The sequence below is a fragment of the Geotrypetes seraphini genome, chromosome 5, assembly GCF_902459505.1.
Source record: "Geotrypetes seraphini chromosome 5, aGeoSer1.1, whole genome shotgun sequence".
Lineage (NCBI taxonomy): Eukaryota > Metazoa > Chordata > Amphibia > Gymnophiona > Dermophiidae > Geotrypetes > Geotrypetes seraphini.
In genome coordinates, this window is record NC_047088.1 from 1,039,119 (window position 1) to 1,063,752 (window position 24,634).

Below are 24,634 nucleotides of genomic sequence, written 5' to 3' on the forward strand. Positions count from 1 at the left end.
AGCTACCCCCTATTTCCCCGGAGTATAGTGTTGCCTAATAGTAAAGACTGAATGACCTTGCTATTGGACTTGAATAACTAATTTGCATCCTAATTTGCAAAACACAGTGAATTACAGAGAAAAGGTGGACACGGGCTGATGAGGGCCAGTCAGCAAGGTTTTAGCAAAGGCAGTTCATGCTTGACGAACTTGCTGCACTTCTTTGAGGGAGTAAACAGACAGATAGACAAGGGCGACCCGGTTCACATTGTATATCTGGATTTTCAGAAGGCGTTTGACAAGGTTCTGCATGAACGACTACTTTGGAAAATTGCGAGCCAAGGAATCAAGGGTGAAATACTCATGTGGATTGAAAACTGGCTGGAGCATAGGAAACAGAGAGTGGGGGTAAATGGACAATACTCGGACTGGAAGAGCGTCACCAGTGGGGTGCCGCAGGGCTCGGTGCTTGGACCCGAAGCTCTTCAACATCTTTATAAATGATCTGGACATTGGTACGATGAGTGAGGTGATTAAATTTGCGGATGATACGAAGTTATTCAGAGTAGTGAAGACACAGGGAGATTGTGAAGATCTGCAACGTGACAAAATCAGGCTTGAGGAATGGGCATTGACATGGCAGATAAGGTTCAATGAGGACAAGTGTAGAGTGATGCATGTGGGTAACAAAAATCTCATGCATGAATACAGGATGTCCGGGGCGGTACTTGGAGAGACCTCTCAGGAAAGAGACTTGGGAGTTATGATCGACAAGTCGATGAAGCCATCCACACAATGTGCGGCGGCAGCAAAAAGGGCGAACAGAATGCTAGGAATAATAAAGAACGGGATCACAAACAGATCGGAGAAGATTATCATGCTGCTGTACCAGGCCATGGTGCGCCCTCACCTGGAGTACTGCGTCCAGCACTGGTCGCCACACATGAAGAAGGACACGGTACTACTCAAAAGGGTCCAGAGAAGAGCGACTAACATGGTCAAGGGGTTGGAGGAGTTGCCATACAGTGAAAGTTTAGAGAAACTGGGCCTTTTCTCCCTCGAACAGAGAAGATTGAGAGGGGACACGATAAGGACGGGTTGTTCACCCTCTCCAAAGTAGGGAGAGCGAGAGGGATAGATTGAAAGGGGATAGATTCCGTACAAACGTAAGGAAGTTCTTCTTCACCCAGAGAGTGGTAGAAAACTAGAACGCTCTTCCAGAGTCTGTCATAGGGAAAAACACCCTCCAGGAATTCAAGACAAAGTTAGACAAGTTCCTGCTGAACCAGAATGTGCTCAGGTAGGGCTAGTCTCAGTTAGGGCACTGATATTTAACCAGAGGGCCGCCGCGTAAGCGGACTGCTGGGCACGATGGACCACTGGTCTGACCCAGCAGCGGCAATTCTTATGTTCTTATGATATTTTGTAAATCGCCTAGGAATTGACGGTATAAAAACTTTTAAAATAAAATAAATATATTGTTTCTGTTCTGTCCAAAAAATTGTAGTTTTCATTCTTTGTTTTTAAACAGTAAACCGCCTGCTCTGTTACACACAGTTAAAGGTAGTATAGAAAGTCATAAATAAATAAAATAAACAGCTTTGAATGTGTAACCACAAAAAGGCTCTATATAAGTTCCATCCCCTTATTCCCATAGCTAACATATCCAATCAATGAAATAAAAACATTTTATGTATCACAGTTGCCTAGGCATTTTTTATTTTTATAATTATATTTGTTTATTTCAGTCTCCAGTAGTATACTAAAATGGGGTGGAGGTTCTGCCCCAGGTGCAGCTTTCACAATTCATTGCTCTGCCGGTGACGGGCCTTCTTCTCTGCCAGTTCCTGCCTTCACTGAGGTAGGAAGTAGGCAGGAACGACAGAGAAATCATCCTGATGTCAGCAAGAGCAGTGAGTTTTGAAGGCTGTGTGCCAACGTGAAGATGGGTCACAAAGAGAGAGGGAGGGAGGGAGGGAGGATAGAAATACTGCATACTGCACCCAATTTGGGGGAAAGGGAGAAGGAAGACCAGGGAGAGAAAAGGAGAGATGCCACACCACAGGGAAGAGAGGGAGGGACAGGAAGGAAGGAAAGGAGATACCAGACCATGAGGGGGAAAGAGAGATGGGGACAGAGATGCCAGACCAGGCGGAATGGAAGGAGAGGAGATGCCAGAGCTTGGAAGGAGAAGGAGAGATGGAAGGGGAGGAGAGGAGGGAGATGCCAAGGCAAGGTGGGAGGGAAGGGAAAGAGACAGAGATGCCAGATTGTGGGGTGGGAAGGGAGGGAGGAAAGGAGAAGAAAGATGGCAGAGCATGGGGGAGGGGTGGGGATCGAAAGGGAAAAATGGAGAGTGGGTAAAGCTAGGTAGTTGAGACCTTGGTTGGACACTTTTGTTAAACAGGAAACTGATAAACCTTCGGTTTGTCCCAGTATAGCAGTTCTTAAGTTCTTATAAAGGAGAGAAGGGGCATAGAAAGAGGGAAGATGCCATATGGAAGGGGGAGAGGGTGAACAGTGGATGGAAGGGAGAGGGAAGACAGTGGATGGAAGGGGCAAAGAGAGAGGGTGAACAGTGGATGGAAGGGGAAGAGAGAGAGAGAGAGAGGGCAGACAGTGAATGGCACTGGCAGAGAGAGGGCAGACAGATTTAAGAGCAAGTTAAAGTGCTTTCTTTTTAAAGATGCCTTTGACTGATCAGTTTCTTAGATTTGGTCTGCTCCTTCAAATTTTATGCTCTGTTATTTTTATTTACCCCCTCCTGATGTTTAACCTCTTATTTGTTTCTTTTCTATTAATAATTGTATTTCTTACCCTTCTTACCCTTTTATAGTGTATGTCATGTATGTTGAGTATTGTTTGCATGTTTGTTCCCCCTGAAAGTTGTAAAGTTTTTTAATAATGTACATCGCTTTGAGGTATGATTAAGCAATTAATCAAATTTTAAATAAAACTTGGAGAAACTTGGATGAAAGGAGCAGAGAGAGGGGGCAGTTGCTGATAGGAAGGGAGAGTGGCTGAAACTGAGATGAATCATGTATAAAGGAGAGAAGGGGCACAGGACAGACAGTTTATGGAAGGGGCATAGAAAGAGGGAAGATGCCAAACACTTCGGAAATCAGTCACATTAATACTTTCTGACTGTTACTTTTCTGTATTTTATTTAGTTACTGTTAACCAAGTCAAGTTCCATTTTGACTGAAGACCCGGTATACAAAGCTAAGGTTTAGTTTAGATTACATGTATTGTTCAGTGGTCCATTAGTCTTATTTGCAAATAGATCTGTGGCTTGTCGGTAAGGATATGTTGGCGGGGGTTCACTCAACATCAATTGAGGCAAGGGTTTGGTCTGATTATACCCCAATTTGCTTTTGTTTGGCCTTGCAGCCTCCGCTGGCTGAACACAGATATTGACGTTTAGATGATAGCTTACTTTTAAATCCTGATAATGTCCAGCAATTGGTTAAGGACTTGGGGGAATATTTGTAGTTTAATGATACTCTGGAAACCTCCCCTGTAACTTTGTGGGAGTGTCTGAAGGTAGTAATGAGAGGTAAAATCATAAGTTTAGGGGCCCATGCATGGAAAATCTGGGATCGGAAAGCCTTAGATCTCCGGATGCGTATATAAAATTTGGAAAGGGTAGGAGGCTGCCCCCAGATAAGGATGCTCTGTTGGCACAACTCAAATTGGACCTGCAAGGTCTGAAGAAATCAGTGTCAGCTTGCAATATCTCCGTCAGGAGTATTTTGAGTCTGCCAAAAAAGCAGGATGTCTTTTAGCTCATAAATGAAAAAAGAAGCAAGCTAGGAATATTATCTCTCGGATAGTGGAGAGGGGGAGGGAATGCCTTACCCCGGAGCAGATTAGACATGCCTTTACCCATTACTATCATACTTTGTATCAGCTGGAGCAGAGACCCCCAGGAAACTGTCATTGGGGAGTTTTTGGAGACGGTCCAGTTACCGCATCTCACCCCTGGGGAGGTGGGTGAGCTCTCATCTCCCATTTCAGCAGACGAAGTAACATGGGCTATTAGAGATATGCAGGTGGATAGGTCTCCCAGACTTGATGGGTTTATCGCCAAGTTTTATAAAACTTTTCGTGTAGCTTTGTTCCAGCCTTTGCTATGCTTTTCAATGGGCTGCTGGAGGGCGGAGAATTACCTCATTCATGGAGACTGGCAGGTATTACTTTGATTCCGAAGCCAGGCAAAGATTCGGCTTGCGCCTCCTATAGGCCTATCTCATTATTAGCAGTGGATTATAAATTTACCAAGATTTTGGCAAAGAGGTTACAGGCTTATATGCCACATTTGATCAAAGATGACCAATCAGGTTTCGTAAGGGACTGCCAAACTTTTCACATCTTAATTGGCAGGCGAGTAGAGGGGAGGGTTCTCAAATTATTTTGAGTATAGATGCCGAAAAGGCATTTGATAGTCTATTGGCCCTATCTTTTTCAGGCTTTGGAAAAGGCAGGTATTCCAGGTAGTTATCTACATTGGATACGCTTAATTTACCTCAAACCGTAGGCTTCGCTTAAAAATAACGGGTGCAATACTGATAGCTTTGAGCTTGGAAGGGAGACTCAGAAGGGTTGTGCCCTCTCTCCGGTTCTCTTTGCTCTCCGGTTCTCTTTAGCACAGCTGGTATGACTTGTGGTGGCTTGGCTACTAAATTACTTTTATTTGCTGACGATATTCTTTTTACCTTGAGTGAGCCTGCGACTTCTTTGCAGGAGGTGGTTCATATATTGTCACATTTGGGGTAGATGTCTCCCCCCATATTACTAGCCAACTTTGGTTCTTATTATAGTTTTTCGACAGTTTTAAGTTATTGTTTTTTGCCTTTGTGGATTTAAAATTAACATGACATCTGAGATCTCACTCTTATGGATTTGGACTGGCAGTGGATTTCGACCACACATCAGTTTAAATGGGCGGTTAGTTCCCTGCGATATCTGGAAGTTAATTTGACACCCAGGATAGATCAGATGTATGGGGCCAATTACCCATCACTGTTGCATAAGAACATAAGAATTGCTGCTGCTGGGTCAGAACAGTGGTCCATCGTGCCCAGCAGTCCCCTCACGTGGCGGCCCATAGGTCAAAGACCAGTGCCCTGAGACTAGCCGCACCTGCATACGTTCTAGTTCAGCAGGAACTTGTCTAACTTTGTCTTGAATCCCTGGAGGGTGTTTTCCCTTATAACAGCCTCCGGAAGAGCGTTCCAGTTTTCTACCACTCTCTGGGTGAAGAAGAACTTCCTTACGTTTGTACGGAATCTATCCCCTTTTAACTTTATAGAGTTCCCTCTCGTTCTCCCTACCTTGGAGAGGGTGAACAACCTGTCTCTATCTACTAAGTCTATTCCCTTCATTATCTTGAATGTTTCGATCATGTCCCCTCTGTCTCCTCTTTTCAAGGGAGAAGAGGCCCAGTTTCTCTAATCTCTCACTGTACGGCAACTCCTCTAGCCCCTTAACCATTTTAGTTGCTCTTCTCTGGACCCTTTTGAGTAGTACCGTGTCCTTCTTCATGTACGGCGACCAGTGATGGATGCAGTATTCCTGGTGAAGGCGTACCATGGCCCGGTACAGCAGCATGATAACCTTCTCCAATCTGTTCGTGATTCCCATCATAATCATGCCTAGCATTCTGTTCGCCCTTTTCACCACCGCAGCCGCTGCATCACATTGCGTGGACAGCTTCATTGACTTGTCGACCAGTACACCCAAGACTCTTTCCTGGGGGATCTCTCCAAGTACTGCACCAGACATCCTGTATTTGTGTATAAGAATTTTGTTACCGACATGCATCACCGTACACTTATCCATGTTAAACCTCATTTGCCATGTCGCGGCCCATTTCTAGAGTGTGTTTAAGTCTTATTGCAGGTCTTCGCAATTCTCCTGCATCTTCACTACTCTGAATAAGTTCATATCATCTGCAAATTTAATCACCTCACTCGTCGTACTAATTTCCAAGTCGTTTATAAATATGTTGATGAGCACGGGTCCGAGCACCGAACCCTGCGGTACTCCACTCGTGACGCTTTTCCAGTCCGAGTAGTGTCCATTTACCCTCACTCTCTGTTCTTATCTACGTGAGTATTTCACCCTCGATTCCATGGCTCATTTTTCAAAGTAGTCGTTCATGCGGAACCTTGTTGAATGCCTTCTGAAAATCCAGATATACAATGTTGACCGGGTCACCCTTGTCTATCTGCCTGTTTACTCCATCGAAGAAGTGCAGCAAGTTCGTCAAGCAAGATCTTCCTTTGCTGAAGCCGTGCTGGCTGGTCCTCATCAGATTGTGTCCATTAAGGTGATCAATGATGCGGTCCTTTATCAGCGCCTCTACCATCTTTCCCAGTACCGAGGTCAGACTCACCGGTCTGTAGTTTCCCAGATCTCCCCTCGAACCTTTCTTGAAGATCAGCGTACCATTTGCCACTTTACAGTCTTCCGGAATCCTTCCTCATTTGATCGACAGATTGGCTATTAGTTAAAGCAGTTAAGCTATAGCCCCTTTCACTTCCATGATTACCCTCGGATAAATGCCATCCGGTACCGGGGATTTTTAAGCCTATTAATCTGTCTGCATACCTCTTCTAGACTGACCGTCAACCCTGTCAGTTTCCCGTCTTCGTTTCCTGCGTATAGCCTGTTGGCTTCCGGTATATTGTGTATATCCTCTTCGGTAAATACAGACGCAAAAAATATGTTCAGTTTGTCGGCGATGGCTTTGTCCTCCTTTAGTACTCCCTTTATTCCATGGTCATCCAATGGCCCCACCCCTTCTTTTTCAGGTTGTTTCCCCTTAATATATTGAAAGAACGGCTTGAAGTTTTTTGCCTCCTTGGCTATTTTTTCCTTGTAGTCTCTTCTGGCCCCTCTTACTGCCTTATGGCACACCTGCTTTGATGTTTTTTGTGCTTTTTCCAGTTTTTGTCTGTTTTTGACCTTTTCCATTCCTTAAATGAAGTGTTCTTGTCTCTGATCACTTCCTTCACCGCTACAGTGAGCCACGCTGGTTCCTTGTTCTTTTTCCTCTTGGATCCCTTGTTGATAAGCGGTATACATAGATTTTGCGCCTCAGTGACTGTGTCCTTAAAAAGGGACCATGCTTGCTCTAGCGTTTTAACAGAGCTTATCCTCTTCTCAATCTTCTTCCCCACCATGAGTCTCATCCTTTCATAATTCCCTTTTTGGAAGTTCAGTGCCATGGCCGTCATTCTGGATCGATGTTTTGTCCCTGTGTCCAGGTTGAAGCGGATCATATTGTGATCACTGCTTCCCAGCGTCCCTTCTACTTGTATACCTTGTGCCGGTCCTCGTAGTCCAATTAGATTTAAGTCCAGAATTGCATTTCCTCTCGTATTTTCCTTGACAAGTTTTTCCAGGAAGCAATCGCCTACAGCATCCAGGAACTTGGCTTCCCTACTGCAGCCGGAGGTGCCTAGGTTCCAGTCTATCCCCGGATAATTGAAGTCACCCATGCAGTTGGATTTAATCTCATCCGTCATTTCTCCATCAATTTCTTCGGACTGTCCTGGGGGTCGGTAGTAGATGCTGATCTTCGTTTCCATTCCATTTGTTCCCAGAATTTTGACCCATACAGACTCTACCTTATTTTTTGTTTCCAGTGTGTTTTCACCGGTAGACTCAATTCCCTCTTTGATGTATGGAGTAATACCCCACCTTTTCTTTGACATATATGTTGGAGTGCTGGAAGCATCTGAATGTACCCAGGCTTGGTAGGATCCATACGGTGAAAATGGATGCAGCTCCCCCATCTTCTGTATCTCTTTTCAGCTCTCCTGGTGCCTCTCCTGGGGGATTTTTTTTCCTCATTTACAGAGATGAATATTTGCTTACATTTGGCATCACAAGGCCCCGAGGGTTTCTCGAACGATGTTTTATCAACCTTGTTGCCTTGGTGGTATGGCTCATTTTAGATTTTATTATCAGGCAGCTCAACTTCGTTATCTTATTAATTGGAAGTGGGACCGCTCTAGATCTTGGGTGCGTATGGAGCAGGGTATCTTGGGCAGGGCACCTTTGTGGGTGATGCCTTGGCTAGGGTGCCCTTGTTGAGGGATATTGCCCAGACTGAGAACCCTGTTCTACGATATATGCTGCTTCTTTGGTTGAGAGTGCGTGTTCGATGCTTAGGGGAGAAATTGTATTTCTTGGGGGCAGCTATCCCCTATGCACCTCATTTCACTCCTGCAGCATTGGACCCAGCTTTTCGACGTTGGGCTGCGGGGGGTTTACAAACCTTGGATCAACTTTTTGACTCTGGGACTCTGCTTTCGTTTAATGCCCTGGCGGAGAAATATGGTTTGGCATCTAGAGATCTTTTCCTGTTTAGGCAGCTTGAGCATTTTATTAAATGTTGGGATTTGCAGAAGTTGACTGTCCCAACATCGACATCTCTCAAGATGGTTTTGGTTGGATGGAGTGGTCAGGGAAGTATCTCTAAACTTTATAATGCTTAATTGTCTCATCTCCAGGCACCTAGGAAGTATAGACAACAATGGGAGGATATATTGGGCAAGAGTTATCCGATAAGGAGTGGGGGGAGATTTTCCAGTCCCTGCTCCAGATTTCCATTGCTAGCAATTTGGTGGAAAATGGCCATAAGTTGTACTATCAGTGGCATTACACCACTTCTTGTCTGAAATCTATTTATGGTCAGGGATCAGATTTATGTTGGCAGGATTGTGGGACGGTAGGTACCTTTTGTGAACATTTGGTGGGCCTGCCCTAAAGCCCAGTCCTTTTGGGATGGGGTGATACAATTTATCTATGAGGTTCTGGGCCAAAATTTTCCTATGACTATGAAAGTGTGTTTATTGAATATTGGTTCCTTTCTTTTGCCCCCTAGACAGAGGACGTGGGTACAATTGGTATTCACTGCAAGTCGCCTTCTCTTGGCGTCTCATTGGAAGAAGCCGGAGTTACCAACTATGGTGAACAACAAAAAAACCCCAACTGATGATGAAAACTGAAGAAATTAAGGCGCCCAATAAGGCAAAAGCACAGCTTCTCAGCTCCGCAGAAAATGAAGAACTGCAAGTTGGTAGGAAGGTACCAGCACGCATGCAATACAGGCAGTCCTAAAATTTAAAGTGACAGTACACTTTTTGACTATCTGTACCGAGTTCTGTGGATGACATCACCCATATGTGAGAATATATAACTGCTTGTCCTCGAAGAGCTTACAGAATACAATGCTCTCCCACGAATTCGCGGTCCAGGTCATTTGCGGTATTTTCTGAATACGAATGACCGGGCAGGAGAGGGCAGCCAGAGAGGGCAGCTGGAGCACCGGCGAGTGAAGGAAATCACTCACGGTATGCTCCAACCTCCCCTTCCTATACTAAAGTCGGATCTCACCAATCAGGAGCTGCGTGTCAATGCAGCTCTTGATTGGTGAGGCCCGACTTTAGTACAGGAAGAGGCGGTTGGAACATACCGCGAGTGATTTCATTCACTTGCCGGCGCTCCGGCTGCCCTCTCTTGTCTCCCCTGCTAAAAACCGTATTCACGGTTTTTCAACATTCGCGGGGGGAGTACTGTATTTTATTATGCACTAAAATGTTACCTTTCGGTTCCAACAGTTACATCTACAATAGATATGGCGTAATTCTTCATGCCCACATTTAGGCTTGCCAGTGCTGATTTACACTTGTTTCTATAATGAAATCTGGGTGCACATATGAGGTTACAGAATTGACACTCATTGCCCAAATTAGTACACTCAGTTCTAGAATAGTCTCCTAAATGAACCAAACTAACAAGATTGTTCCACCTTAATGGGCATACAGCAGGAAATCTTTACCCAAGAACATACTTATTTTGCAGGTCAAAAATCCGCTGACATTCTTCTTTGTATCTCTCCTGGTGTTCTGCAACAGAAAATCGTGAGCCACGGGCAAATTTGCTCATTGGTCCTTCCCCAGAACGAGCCTGCTCTGTGGACATGGTACGTACCACATCAATCACTTCCCAACGAGACAGCTTTTTAATCTGCAAGGAAATTGATGTTAAATAGACTGGATGGACCATTCGGGTCTTTATCTGCCTTCTTTATCTGCCGTCATCTACTATGTTACTATGTAAATATGATCACCTAAGATAAGAAATAAAACGAAGTCACTTATGTAAAAAGCATGTTTCTCCGGAAATAGCAGGACACATGCCCTTACAACAAGGGTGATGCAATCAAATGAATCTGGCACAGGAACACCGCACAAGTGGCAGGTAGGTAGGGAGGAAGGCAGGCTTCGGCAGGCAGGGAGGGAGGAAGGCAGGCTTCGGCACCACAGAGAGGGAGGAAGGCAGGCTTTGGAGTGGCAGGCAGGGAGGGAGGACGAAGGACAAAGGCTGGAAGGCAGTGAGGGGGAGGGGGCACGAACATGGGACATGGAAAGGAGAGAGGGAATAGAAAAGGACAATTGTTGGACCTGAGTGAAGGAAGGAAGGAGACGCATGAAATCACCAGACAACAAAGGTAGGAAAAATGATTTTATTTTCAATTTAGTGATCAAAATGTGTCAGTTTTAAGAATTTATATCTGCTATGTGTATTGTGTGTACAGTACTCACCCAAAATTCACGGGGGTTCCGTTCCAGGAACCCCCGCGAATTTCAAAAAACCGCAAATATGGTTTTTAGGCATGGGAGACAGGAGAAGAACATAAGAAGTTACCTCCACTGAGGCAGACCATAGGTCCATCCTGCCCAGCGGTCCGCTCCCGCGGCGGCCCATCAGGCCCATTGCCTGAGTAGTGGTCTATACCTATCTATACCCCTCAATCCCTTTTTCTTCTAGGAATCTATCCAAACCTTCTTTGAAACCATTTAATGTGTTCCTGTCTACCACAGCCTCTGGAAGCGCGTTCCATGTATCCACCACCCTCTGAGTGAAAAAGAACTTCCTAGCGTTTGTTCTAAACCTGTCCCCTTTCAATTTCTCCGAGTGCCCCCTTGTGCTTGTGTTGCCCCATAATTTGAAAAATCTGTCCCTGTCTACTTTTTCTATGCCCTTCAGGATCTTGAAGGTTTCTATCATGTCTCCTCTAAGTCTCCTCTTTTCCAGAGAGAAAAGTCCTAACTGCTTCAATCTGTCGGAATATGGGAGATTTTCCATTCCCTTTATCAGTTTAGTTGCTTTTCTCTGGACTCCCTCAAGTACTGCCATGTCCTTCTTGAGGTACGGCGACTAGTACTGGACACAGTACTCCAGATGTGGCCGCACCATTGCACGATACAGCGGCATGATGACTTCCCTCGTCCTGGTCGTGATACCCTTCTTAATGATACCCAACATTTTGTTTGCTTTCCTTGAGGCCGTGGCGCACTGCGCTGATGCCTTCAGTGTTGCGTCTACCATCACTCCCAGGTCTCTCTCCAGGTTACTGACCCCTAGTGGTGTTCCCCCCATTTTGTAAGTGAACATCGGGATCTTTTTCCCCACGTGCATGACCTTGCATTTCCCTATGTTGAAGCTCATTTGCCATTTTTCGGCCCACTTTTCCAGCTGCGTTAGATCCTTTTGGAGATCTTCGCGGTCTTCCCTGGTTTGAGCCCTGCTATATAGTTTGGTGTCATCTGCAAATTTAATGACCTCACACTTGGTTCCCGCCTCTAGGTCGTTTATGTAGATATTGAACAGGAGCGGTCCCAGCACCGACCCCTGCGGAACTCCGCTCGTGACCCCTTTCCAGTCTGAGTAATGGCCCTTTACGCCAACCCTCTGCAGGAGAGGGCAGCCGAAGCACCGGCGAGTGACGGAAATCACTCACTGTATGCTCCAACCGCCTCTTCCTGTACTAAAGTCGGGCCTCACCAATCAGGAGCTGCTTTGACATGCAGCTCCTGATTGGTAAGGCCCGACTTTAGTACAAGAAGAGGCGATCGGAGCATACAGTCCTCTCCTGCCTCTCCTTCGCGGTCGGAAAATACTGTGAATGACAGGACCGCGGACCATGAATTCACGGGGGAGCACTGTATATGAAAAATGAAAGGAACAGGGTGCGGACCCTGGCAGGGAATGGAGATAGGGTGCAGAGCCAGGCAAGGAGTATGGGGTTGGGTGCAGAGCCTGGTATAGCACAGTTACTTACCGTAACAGGCGTTATCCAGGGACAGCAGGCAGATATTCTCTACATGTGGGTGACGTCACCGATGGAATCCCCTAGTGGATGTTTTCACAAGTAGACTTGCTCGAAGACCTTCAGGCTTGTGATTGGCCCGCGCATGCCCCTCTCGTCCTACCTAGGGCATGCGTCTCCTCAGCATGTCCTCAGTTCAGATAGCAAGCAAAGAAGCCAACCACGGGGAGGTGGGTGGGTTGCAAGAATATCTGCCCGCTGTCCCTGGATAACACCTGTTACGGTAAGTAACTGTGCTTTAACCCAGGACAAGCAGGCAGCATATTCTACATGTGGGAGACCTCCAAGCTAACTAAAAAGGGACGGAGGGAGAGTTGGCAAGTTTAGGAGAAAAGATTTTGCAAAGCAGATTGGCCAAAATGGCCATCACGCCTGGAGAAAGCATCCAGACAGTAATGTGAGGTTAACGTAAGAACCAAAGACCAAGTGGCAGCCTTACAGATTTCCTCGATGGGAGTCGAGCAGAGGAAAGCAACAGACGCCGCCATTGCCCGGCAGGGAGAGACCAGCCTGAGCGTAACAGAAAGAGATAAAAGCGGCCAACCAGTTAGAAATGGTCCGATTAGAAACAGAGCGATCCATGCGATTAGGATCGAAAGAGAGGAACAGCTGTGGAGCAGAACGATGAGGAGCGGTGCGCTTCAAGTAGAAGGCAACGCACGCTTACAATCAAGAGAATGCAGAGCCACCTCTCCAGGTTGAGAATGGGGCTTCGGAAAAAACACAGGAAGAACAATGGATTGGTTGATGTGAAACTCAGTCACAACCTTAGGCAAGAACTTAGGATGGGTACGGAGGACCACTTTATCGTGATGGAAGACCGTGAAAAGTGAGTCCGCAACCAAGGCCTGAAGCTCACTGACCCGACAGGCAGAAGTGAGAGCAATAAGAAACACCACTTTCCAAGTAAGAAACTTCAAGTGAGCCCGTGCCAGCGGCTCGAAGGGGGGTTTCATCAATTGGGCAAGGACCACGTTAAGATCCCAAACCACCGGAGGAGGTTTAAGGGGCAGATGAATGTGGATAAGGCCTTTCATGAAGCGGGAAACCACAGGATGAACCGAAATGGGCTTCCTGTTAATCGGCTGATGAAAAGTTGCGATAGCACTGAGGTGGACTCGAACCGAAAAGGCCAGACAAGTGCAACAGAGGGGAGAGTGTGGCGCTGTGGTTAAAGCTACAGCCTTAGCACCCTGAGGTTGTGGGTTCAATCCCACGCTGCTCCTTGTGACACTGGGCAAGTCACTTAATCCCCCCATTGCCCCAGGTACATTAGATAGATTGTGAGCCCACCAGGACAGACAGGGAAAAATGCTCGAGTACCTGAATAAATGCATGTAAACCATTCTGAGCTCCCCTGGGAGAACGGTATAGAAAATTGAATAAATAAATAAATAAAATAATCCAGGACAGCAGATAAGGAGGCAGACAGAGGCTCCAGCTGTCGAGTAGCACACCAGGAAGAAAAGCGGGTCCACTTCTGATGGTAACAATGGCGAGTAGATTCCTTCCGAGATGCCTCCAGGACATCCAGCACAGGCTGGGAGAACTGGAACAAGGGCATTAAGTCTCGAGGAACCAAGCTGTTAAGTGCAGAGACTGGAGGTTGGGATGAAGCAGAGAACCCTGACTCTGTGTAAGCAGAGAAGGAAAAATAGGCAGAGGAAGAAGCTCCCTGGAACTGAGTTGCAACAGAAGGGAGAACTAAGGTTCGCGGGGCCACAGAGGAGCTATCAGAATCATGGTGGCATGCGAAGATTTGAGCCTGATGAGAGTCTTCAGGATCAGAGGGAACGGAGGGAACACATACAGGAACTCATTCGTCCAATCCAGAAGGAAGACATCCGCTTCGATCCTGAGAGGGGTGTAAGCCCTGGAGCAGAAGCGGGGTAACTTGTGATTGAGGGGGGACGCGAACAGATCGACATCTGGAGTCCCCCAACGAGCAAACACCTGACGCAGGGTTACGGAGTGGAGAGACCACTCGTGAGGCTGCAGAAGACGACTTAACTTGTCCGCCAGACAATTCTGCTGACCCTGAATGTACACCGCATGAAGGAATATGTTGCGGCAGATGGCCCAATCCCAGAGCTGAAGCGCCTCCTGGCACAGGGACCTGGACCCCATTCCCCCCTGTTTGTTGATATAATACATGGCGACCTGGTTGTCCGTGTGGACCAGCACCACTCGGTCGTGAAGCAGGTGACAAAAAGCTTTCAGGGCGAGGAAGATCGCTCGAAGCTCCAGCAGATTGATGTGACAAAGTCTGTCGGCACTGGACCAGAGACCCTGAGTGAGAAGGCCGTCCAGATGGGCCCCCCATGCGTAGGCTGACGAGTCCATCGTGAGGACCATTTGCGGAGGAGGAGCATGGAATAGAAAACCTCTGGAAAGATTGGAGGAGAGTATCCACCAAAGGAGAGACTGCTTCAACAAAGGAGTCACGACAATGAGTCGAGAGACAGGATCCCGATCCTGGTTCCATTGGGACGCCAGAGTCCATTGAGGAATACGGAGGTGAAGTCTGGCAAAAGGAGTCACGTGAACCGTGGAGGCCATGTGACCTAGGAGGACCATCATGAGCCAAGCCGGAACCGAGGACAGATGGGTCACCCTTCGACACAAACAGACTTTAAATCATTTCAAAAAGAAATCAAAACCCTGCTATTCATAAAAACTATACAGCCTTCTATCCCCCCTCGCATCTTCCCCCCTCCATGCAAACTAGCAGCAGATCTCCCCAACGACCCTAACAAGTAACCAATCCTAAACTTTATCTTCCCTACTAGTAATCCTCAATTCTCCTCCCTTCCTTAATTTCTCCCCTCTGCCTCCTCTATTTAACGTCCCCTAAATTGTAATTCCCCTGCATCTAAGAACATAAGAACTGCCATCTCCGGATCAGACCTTCGGTCCATCAAGTCCGGCGATCCGCACACGCGGAGGCCCTGCCAGGTGTACACCTGGCGTAATTTATAGTCCACCCTATCTTTATATGCCTCTCTTAAGGAGATATGCATCTATTTTGCTCTTGAAGCCTAGGACGGTCGATTCCGCAATAATCTCCTCTGGGAGGGCATTCCAGGCGTCAACCACTCTCTGAGTGAAGCAGAACTTCCTGACATTAGTCCTGAACCTGTCCCCCCTTAGCTTCATTTCATGTCCTCTAGCCCGTGTCAAATTGGACAATGTAAATAATCTTCTCTGCTCTATTTTGTCGATTCCTTTCAGTATTTTGAAGGTCTCGATCATATCCCCACGCAGTCTCCTTTTCTCAAGGGAGAACAATCCTAGTGTTATAAGTCTATCCTCGTATTCCAGTTTCTCCATACCCTTCACCAGTTTTGTTGCTCGTCTCTGCACCCTCTCCAGCAGTTTTATATCCTTCTTTAGGTAGGGAGACCAATGTTGGACGCAGTATTCCAAGTGTGGTCTGACCATTGCCCTATAAAGCGGCATTATAACTTTCTCCGATCTACTCGAGATTCCTTTCTTTATCATGCCCAACATTCTATTTGCCTTCTTTGCCGCTGCCGCGCATTGTGCCGACGGCTTCAGGGTCCTATCTATCAGTACACCCAGGTCCTTTTCTTGTTCACTCTTCCCCAGAGTTGCACCTGACATTGTATACTCGTATTCCTTATTCTTATTGCCTAAATGCATTACCTTGCATTTCTCCACATTGAACTTCATCTGCCATTTCTCCGCCCATGTTTCTAACCGACACAAGTCGCTCAGGAGTTCCTCTCTATCCTCCTGCGATCTGATTGCCCGGCATAGTTTTGTATCGTCTGCAAACTTGATGATCTCACTGGATGTTCCTTCCTCCAGGTCATTGATATAAATATTAAAAAGGATCGGCCCAAGTACCGAGCCCTGGGGTACACCACTAGTCACTTTCTCCCAGTCGGAGAACTTCCCATTTATGCCCACTCTCTGCTTTCGGTTTTCCAGCCATTTGCCTATCCATCTTTGTATATCTCCCTCTATGCCATGGCTTTGTAGTTTCCTGAGAAGTCTTTCGTGTGGAACTTTGTCGAACGCTTTCTGGAAGTCCAAGTATATTATGTCCACCGGCTTCCCACTATCAATTTGCTCGTTCACGGTCTCAAAAAATTGGAGTAAATTCGTAAAACATGATTTCCCTTTCCTGAATCCATGTTGACTGTGTTTCATCAAGTCGTGTGCGTCCAAGTGCCGGACTATGCTATCCTTGATCAGCGCTTCAACCATCTTGCTGGGGACCGACGTAAGACTCACAGGCCTATAGTTGCCCGGTTCCCCTCTCGATCCTTTTTTGAAAATTGGCGTGACGTTCGCTATCCTCCAGTCGTCCAGTATCTGTCCAGTTCTGATTGTCAGGTTTGCAAGTTTTTGCAATAACTCTCCGATTTCAACCTTCAATTCCTTTAAGACTCTCGGGTGAATTCCATCCGGTCCAGGGGATTTGTCACTTTTAAGTTTGTCGATCTGATAGTATATCTGGTCTAAGTCCACTTCAACTGTGGTGAGGCTGTCTTCTGTTTCTCCTGCAAACACTTTCTCCGCTTCAGGTATTGTTGAGGTGTCCTCCTTCGTAAAGACGGACGCAAAGAAGGAATTTAGTTTGTCTGCGATTTGTTTATCTTCCTTGATGGACCCTTTTCTTCCCTGGTCGTCCAGGGGTCCCACTACCTCTTTTGCAGGTTTTTTCCCTTTCACGTATCTAAAGAAGGGCTTGAAGTTTTTGGCCTCCTGGGCTATTTTTTCCTCATATTCCTGTTTGGCATCCCTCACCGCCTTGTGACATTTCTTCTGATCATCTTTATGTTTGTTCCAAGCTTCGGTTGTCTTTATGCATTTCCATTTTTTGAAAGAGTCCTTCTTTTCTTTTATGGCTTCCTTCACCTGTATGGTAAGCCATGCCGGTTCTCTTTTGCTCTTTGTTCTCCGATCTTTGGAAATCCTCGGAATGTAGAGATCTTGTGCTTCTGTGATAGTATTTTTCAGTAGGGACCATGCCTGATCTACCGTTTCAAGTTTGTCCACCATCTTCTCGAGTCGTTTTTCTACCATGGCTCTCATGCGATCGTATTTACCCTTTTTAAAGTTTAAGGTGGTGGTTAAGGTTTTGGCATGTTTCCCTTTCCCGATGTCAAGTTTAAAGTTGATTACATTGTGATCACTCGTTCCCAGTGGAACCATGACTTCCACTTCTGTTATCGGTCCCGTGAGGCCATTTAGGACCAAGTCCAAGGTGGCGTTGCCTCTTGTCGGCTCTTTTACCATTTGTTCCAGGAAGCAATCCCCTAGCACCTCCAGGAACTTGGCCTCCTTGCCGCAGTTGGAGGTTGCTAGTTTCCAGTCTATCCCTGGGAAATTGAAGTCTCCCAATATAATTACATTGCCTGTCTTGCATTCTTGTTTGATTTCCTCCATCATTTCTGAGTCAGTTTCCTCCGCCTGTCCTGGGGGACGATAGTAAAGGCCAATTTTCGTATCTGCGCCATATTGACCAGGAATTTTGATCCAGAGTGACTCAAGCTTCTCTTTCATTTCTGTTGTAACCATTTCAACAGAATCTATTCCCTCCTTAACATATAGAGCAATACCTCCACCTTTCTGCCCTACTCAATCTCTTCTATACAGTTTGTATCCCTGTAGAACTGTGTCCCATTTGTTTTCTTCATTCCACCATGTTTCTGTTATGCCAATGATATCCAATATGTCATGCCTTGCTATTGTCTCTAGTTCCCCCATTTTGTTACCTAGACTTCTAGCATTCGTATACATACATCTAAGTTCCCTTCGTGTTACCTTTTTGGACCTTCTACTCTTGGCCGTCCCTATAGTTTCAATTACGGTATCCTTTACTGCTCCTGTGTTATCACCCTTGTTTGCTGTGTGGTCGTCCCCTCCTGTGTCTGAGTTGTCCCTTCCTGCTTTTTCTCCCTTATTGGCTGTGAGGTCGTCTTCTCTTGTGTAGGAGTAGTAGTCCTTGGCTTCTTCGTCGGGGCATCCTGCTATCCGTGCCATCGACCGGTGGTCGACTGTCGGCTTTCCCCTATCTACTGTGTAAGCGTCCCCCAAATTGTAATTTTCTGGAAATGCCCAGCTATCTTATACTGCAATCCGCTTAGAACTGTAAGCATCCCCTAAATTGTAACTTCCTGGAAATGTCCAGCTATCTTATACTGTAAGAACTGCAGGGTACAGGCGGAATAGAAGTCACTAATGTAATGTAATGTAATGTGTATAGGACTGTGCGTATACGCCTCTTTGAGGTCTAGCGAGCACAGCCAGTCCCCCTCGTCCAGGAGGGGGTACAACATAGGAAGGGTGAGCATTTTGAACAGTTCCCTGACCAGAAACCTGTTCAAAGCACAGAGGTCCAGGATCGGGCGCAGATCTCTTGTCTTCTTGGGTATCAAAAAGTACCGGGAATAAAAAACGGTGTTCCTCTGGTCCGGCGGAACCTCCTCGACCGCCCGGAGGCGAAGAAGGGCTCGAGCCTCCTGAAGAAGGAGAGACAGCTGAGACTGAGCAGCAGGAAACTCCCTTAGAGGCATGTCCGGGGGCGCTTGACTGAAGTGAAGGGAGTACCCGTCCCGGATGATAGACAGCACCCAACTGTCGATGGTAAGACTCTGCCACTGGGAATAGAAATGATGGAGGCGACCTCCGATGGGGAGGGGGGAAGGCCCCATGAGGAAGGGAGCCCCAAGGCTCGTACTGGGATTGTCAAAAAGACGGCCTGGGCTTAGCCGGGGCCGGTGGCTGGGCCTTAGCCTGACGCTGCTGCTGCGGCCGTTTCAAAGGAGGCCGAGAGAAGGCAGGGGTGGACTTTTGTGGATACCTCAGGAGAGGAATTTTATAATATCGAGCTGGAGGAAGCTTCAGTTTAAGTTTCACTAGAGAGGCGAAGGACCGTTCGTGGTCCGAGAGGCGCTTCATGGCGGCTTCGATGGAATCGAAGAGCTCATGACCCACATACGGGAGACTGGAAAGATGATCCTGCAGATTTGGATCCATATCCACAATCTGGAGCCAATCGAGGCGACGCATGGCGATCGCAAAGGCTGTAATTCTCGAGGATAACTCAAAGTCGTCTTCCTGAGGATTCTATCAGCTGGTTTCAACACAGCAGCAAAGAGGGGCCACTCTAACGCTGTCCTCTAGTGCCAAGTCACTTGAGAAAAAGCACACCAGGCTCTGAGGGAACTGTGTTTTCTTTCATCTCTCCTAACTGCTGCTCTTCCTTGAGGATTCTATCAGCTGGTTTCAACACAGCAGCAAAGAGGGGCCACTCTAACGCTGTCCTCTAGTGCCAAGTCACTTGAGAAAAAGCACACCAGGCTCTGAGGGAACTGTGTTTTCTTTCATCTCTAACTGCTGTTTTCTTTCATCTCTAACTGCTGCTCTTCCTTGAGGATTCTATCAGCTGGTTTCAACACAGCAGCAAAGAGGGGCCACTCTAACGCAGTCTTCTAGTGCCAAGTCACTTGAGAAAAAGCACACCAGGTTCTGAGCATAGACAGACTACTCTAAAGCTGTCCATTGGTGCCAAATCACTTGAGATAAAGCACCCTAGGTTCTGAGGGAACTGTGTTTTCTTTCATCTCTCCCAACTGCTGCTCTTCCTGGGGATTCTATCAGCTGGTTCAACACAGTTTTTCCTGTCCCTATATAACCTGTATAGCTTGTATAGCCTGCTTATTTAACTTGTACAAACTGCATGTACAGCATGTCATAGATTGTTATAAACCGCACCTATAGCCTGTTAAAACATGCACAGACTGCATCTATAGCCTGTTACTGCATGTAAAACCACATGTATAGCCAATATATATAGCCAGTCACCGCATGTACAATCTGTTACCGCATGTATAGCCTGTACTGCATGTATAGCCGCATGTATAGCCAGTTACTGCATGTTTAGCCTGCCACCACATGCATAGCCTGTACTGCCCATCACTGTTTACCGCATGTATAGCCTGCTACCGCATATAGCCTGCTTCCGCATATACAGACTAGCTACCGCATATACACACTAGTTACCACCGTTCCCCAGCTAAGCACCACTTCTGTTCCTATCTTACTAATTAACAATTGCTAAGCTCCACCTCAGTCTGTATTTCACTATTAGCAATTGTTAAGTTCCAACCCCGTTTGTATCTCACTAGAAACAACTAGGTGCGTATTCTCCTTCAGTTCATAGTCCTTCTCACGTTTCACTCAGTCCTTACCAATTCTCCTCCCTCCTGCCTGGCAAGCTCTGCCCCAACCCCTCTCATTAGTTCTCCTTGATCCCACAATGAAGCCACCTTCCTGGCTTCTCCTTCTCTGCTCTTTCACCAACACTACCCACTGCCAAAAACCTCTCCCCCCCCCCAACCTTCCCGATTCCACAAACTCCAACAACGTCTGCCCTGGTCTCAGAATCACCGCACTATTACGCACTAGAACACACCCTTTCAAAAAACACCGAGGAGTCAATCACACCACTTTAAAGCCTGTTCCTCCAGCCAACCTACCCAACCTTACCTCCGACTCTCTCACCTCAGTCCCAACACTCTACTGTAATGCCAGATCAGTCCGCAATAAGACCCAAATACTAAAAGACCTAAATACTAAAAGACCTATTCAGAGACTTCGATCCAGGTTTCTTGTGCATCACAGATCGAAAAAGATGATTTATTCACACAAAACGAACTCTGTCCCCCTGGCTACTATGGCCTCTTCTCATCTAGAATCAACCAGAAAGGAGGAGGCCTGGCTCTGCTTTACAAATCATTCTTCGATGTCCAGCTCCTTGAAAAGGGCAGCCATACCTCTTTAGAATTCATGTTAGCTTCAGTCAACGATGAACTTCATCCCTACCCATTAGGTATCCTGTTACTTTACCACCCACCAACCCACTGGAACAAATCCTCTGAACTCGTTCTCAAGACCATAACAAGGGCCTTCCTAAAATTCCAGAGACTACTGATCATTGGAGATATTAATCTCCATCTAGACGATAATACCAGCAAGGATGCAACCGAATTCAAAGACTTCCTCACCTCCCTAGGCTTCACCGCTCCTTTGCCCACCCCTACCCACGATAAGGGGCATACACTAGACATCATCAGCTTCCTTGACCTGACCGAGCACAAAACTTCTGACGAAGAAGCCCGTTGGGAACATGTCCCCTGGTCTAATCACCTTCTAGGCTCTTTCTGCCTTCCTATTTTCATGTCTCATCTTGGCACTCCACCCCGACCCACAAACTCTATCACCTACCTCGAAAAAATCACGAGTGAACTGTTCTGGATCCAATTTCTCAACCAACTCCCCCCTTTTCCTAAATATGCCGACCCAGATTCCAACTGGCATAATTGGGTAACCCTTTCCGGGTCTACCTATCCGGCAGCAGCAGGAGGCTATTAAACACTATGAAGGGAGCAAGACTCAGGCAACTGGTGTTGGAACCAACAAGGGATCAGGCAATACTGGACCTGATACTTACCAATGGAGAAAGTGTCACAGAGGTCTCGGTGGGCGACACATTGGCCTCCAGTGACCACAACATGGTATGGTTCAATCTCAGGAAAGGTTTCACTAAATCTACCACACTGACCAAGGTCCTTAAATTCAAGGACACAAATTTCAAAGAAATGGGAGACTTCGTTCACCAGGCGCTACAAAGCCAAGCAGAAACTGATAATGTGGAAGAAATGTGGTCGACTTTGAAAGCCACCATACAAGAAGCAACAAACCGCTATGTTAAATCAGTAAGTAAACGGCGAAGGAACAATAAGCCACAGTGGTTTACTGCGGAGATCTCAGACCTCATCAAGGAGAAGAAAAAAGCATTCATCTCTTACAAAAAATCAGGGAAGCAGGACTCAAGAGCAGACTACCTGACCAAATCAAAAGCCGTCAAAACAGCAGTCAGAGAGGCTAAATTCCACATGGAAGAGTCTCTGGCAAAGAACATCCAGAAGGGAGATAAATCCTTCTTCAGGTATATCAGTGACAGAAGAAAAAACTCAGGCGGGATTGTAAGTCTTAGGAATCCAGACGGAGACTATGTGGATAAGGATTCGGAAAAAGCCCAACTATTAAATGAATACTTCTGCTCAGTCTTTACCCGAGAAGCGCCGGGGCTTGGCCCTCAGCTACAGACAAGGGTTGGCTCAGTTGACCCTTTTAGTAACTTTGAGTTTACGCCCAGCAGTGTCTACGGTGAGCTGTCAAAGCTCAAGGTTAACAAAGCAATGGGGCCAGACAACCTGCACCCCAGGGTGCTTAGGGAACTGAGTGATGTCTTGGCGGAGCCACTGTCCGCGCTTTTCAACCTCTCCCTTAGTACAGGCAGCGTCCCGTTGGACTGGAGGACGGCTAACGTCATTCCACTCCACAAGAAAGGCTCAAAGATGGAGACAGAAAACTACAGACCAGTGAGTCTAACATCGATAGTGAGCAAACTAATGGAAACTCTAATCAAACACCAATTGGATAAAATCCTGGATGAAAAGAATCTACGGGATCCCCGACAACATGGATTTACTAAGGGGAGATCATGCCAATCCAACCTGATCAGCTTCTTTGATTGGGTGACGGAGAAGCTGGATATTGGGGAGTCCCTAGACATTGTGTACCTGGACTTTAGCAAAGCATTCGATAGCGTACCACACCGCAGGTTGCTGGGCGAGATGAGTTCTAAAGGATTAGGTGACACATTGACGCAATGGGTTGGGAAATGGCTTGGAGGTAGGCTTCAAAGAGTGGTGGTGAATGGCACCCCCTCCGAAATGACGGAGGTGATCAGTGGAGTGCCACAGGGCTCAGTCTTGGGCCCGATCCTATTCAACATCTTTATAAGGGACTTGGCAGAAGGGCTTCGAGGTAAAATAACATTATTCGCCGATGACGCCAAACTAAGTAATGTAGTGGGCAAATGCACAACAGATGAAGATTCAATGCCCGACAACATGATGCACGACCTACTCCTGCTGGAGCGCTGGTCTAGGACATGGCAACTCAACTTCAATGCCAAAAAATGCAAAATTATGCACCTGGGCAGCCAAAATCCATGCAAGTCTTATACCCTTAATGGCGAGATCCTAGCAAAAACGGTAGCAGAACGAGACTTGGGGGTAATCGTCAGTGAGGACATGAAGTCTGCCAATCAAGTGGAGCAGGCTTCATCCAAGGCAAGACAAATAATGGGTTGCATACGAAGGGGTTTCGTCAGCCGTAAGGAGGAAGTCATTATGCCATTGTATAGATCCATGGTGAGGCCCCACCTGGAATACTGTGTGCAATTTTGGAGGCCACATTATCGCAAGGATGTGCTGAGACTGGAGTCGGTGCAGAGAATGGCCACCCGGATGGTCTCGGGACTCAAGGATCTTCCATATGAAGAACGGCTTGACAAATTACAGCTATACTCGCTTGAGGAGCGCAGAGAGAGGGGAGACATGATCGAGACGTTCAAGTATCTTACGGGCCGCATCGAGGCGGAGGAAGATATCTTCTTTTTCAAGGGTCCCACGACAACAAGAGGGCATCCGTGGAAAATCAGGGGCGGGAAACTGCGAGGTGACACCAGGAAATTCTTTTTCACTGAAAGAGTGGTTGATCGCTGGAACAGTCTTCCACTACAGGTGATTGAGGCCAGCAGCGTGCCTGATTTTAAGGTCAAATGGGATAGACACGTGGGATCTATTCACAGAGAAAGGTAGGGGAGGGTCATTAGGGTGGGCAGACTAGATGGGCCGTGGCCCTTATCTGCCGTCTATTTCTATGTTTCTATGTTACCTACCGTGCTCTTGCCCCTTTGTCTACTAAACCTATCTCCCACTCCCGCAAGGCTCCCTGGTATCTTCCATACCACAGGGAATTAAAGCAGAAATGTCGAGCCCTGGAACGTAAATGGAAAAAAATTGAAATCCCCTTCAGACAGACAATCCTGGAGAGACAACATCAAGTTCTATAACACAGTACTAAAAAAAGCAAGGAAGAATTTCTATGGAGATAAAATCACCAGATCAAAAACCCAAAATAGTACACTGTTCAACATCTGGCGCAACCTAACCTCAAAAAATGATTCCACCTTTCCCCCCCTTTCCCCCCATCCGCAAACGATCTAGCTAAATTTTTCAATGAAAAGATTACTACCTTATGGAGTTCTTTCCTCCCAGCAGTCTCTTACAATTCTCTGCCTCCCAACGACTCCAACCCTATCCCTGCTGATAGATCCTGGACTGCCTTTTGAACTTGTATCCGAATCCCAGATCTCTAAACTCTGTCTCAAACTGAAATCCTGCAATTGTATCCTGGATCCTTTCCTTTCCTACCTTTACGAAAACATTCCCGCGCAGACCATCTCCTCCCTTACCAGGCTTATAAATTCTGCTTTACTATCGGGCCTGTTCTCTACAGAAATGGGACACATTGCCTTGTCCCCTCTTCTGAAAAAAGCCGATCTCAACCCTTTCTTAC

At 46.7% G+C, this 24,634-nt stretch overlaps 1 protein-coding gene across 5 annotated transcripts in view; it reads right to left on the bottom strand.

Annotated features, from left to right (window-relative positions):
• Positions 1–24,634, bottom strand: part of TAF1 (TATA-box binding protein associated factor 1) — a 596,267-nt gene that overhangs the window by 239,886 nt on the left and 331,747 nt on the right. For all 5 annotated transcript variants that reach the window (XM_033945528.1, XM_033945529.1, XM_033945526.1 and 2 more), the window contains one exon: positions 9,845–10,020. In XM_033945528.1, coding sequence (XP_033801419.1) covers positions 9,845–10,020 — 176 coding nt within the window. The remainder of the gene's footprint in view (positions 1–9,844; positions 10,021–24,634) is intronic.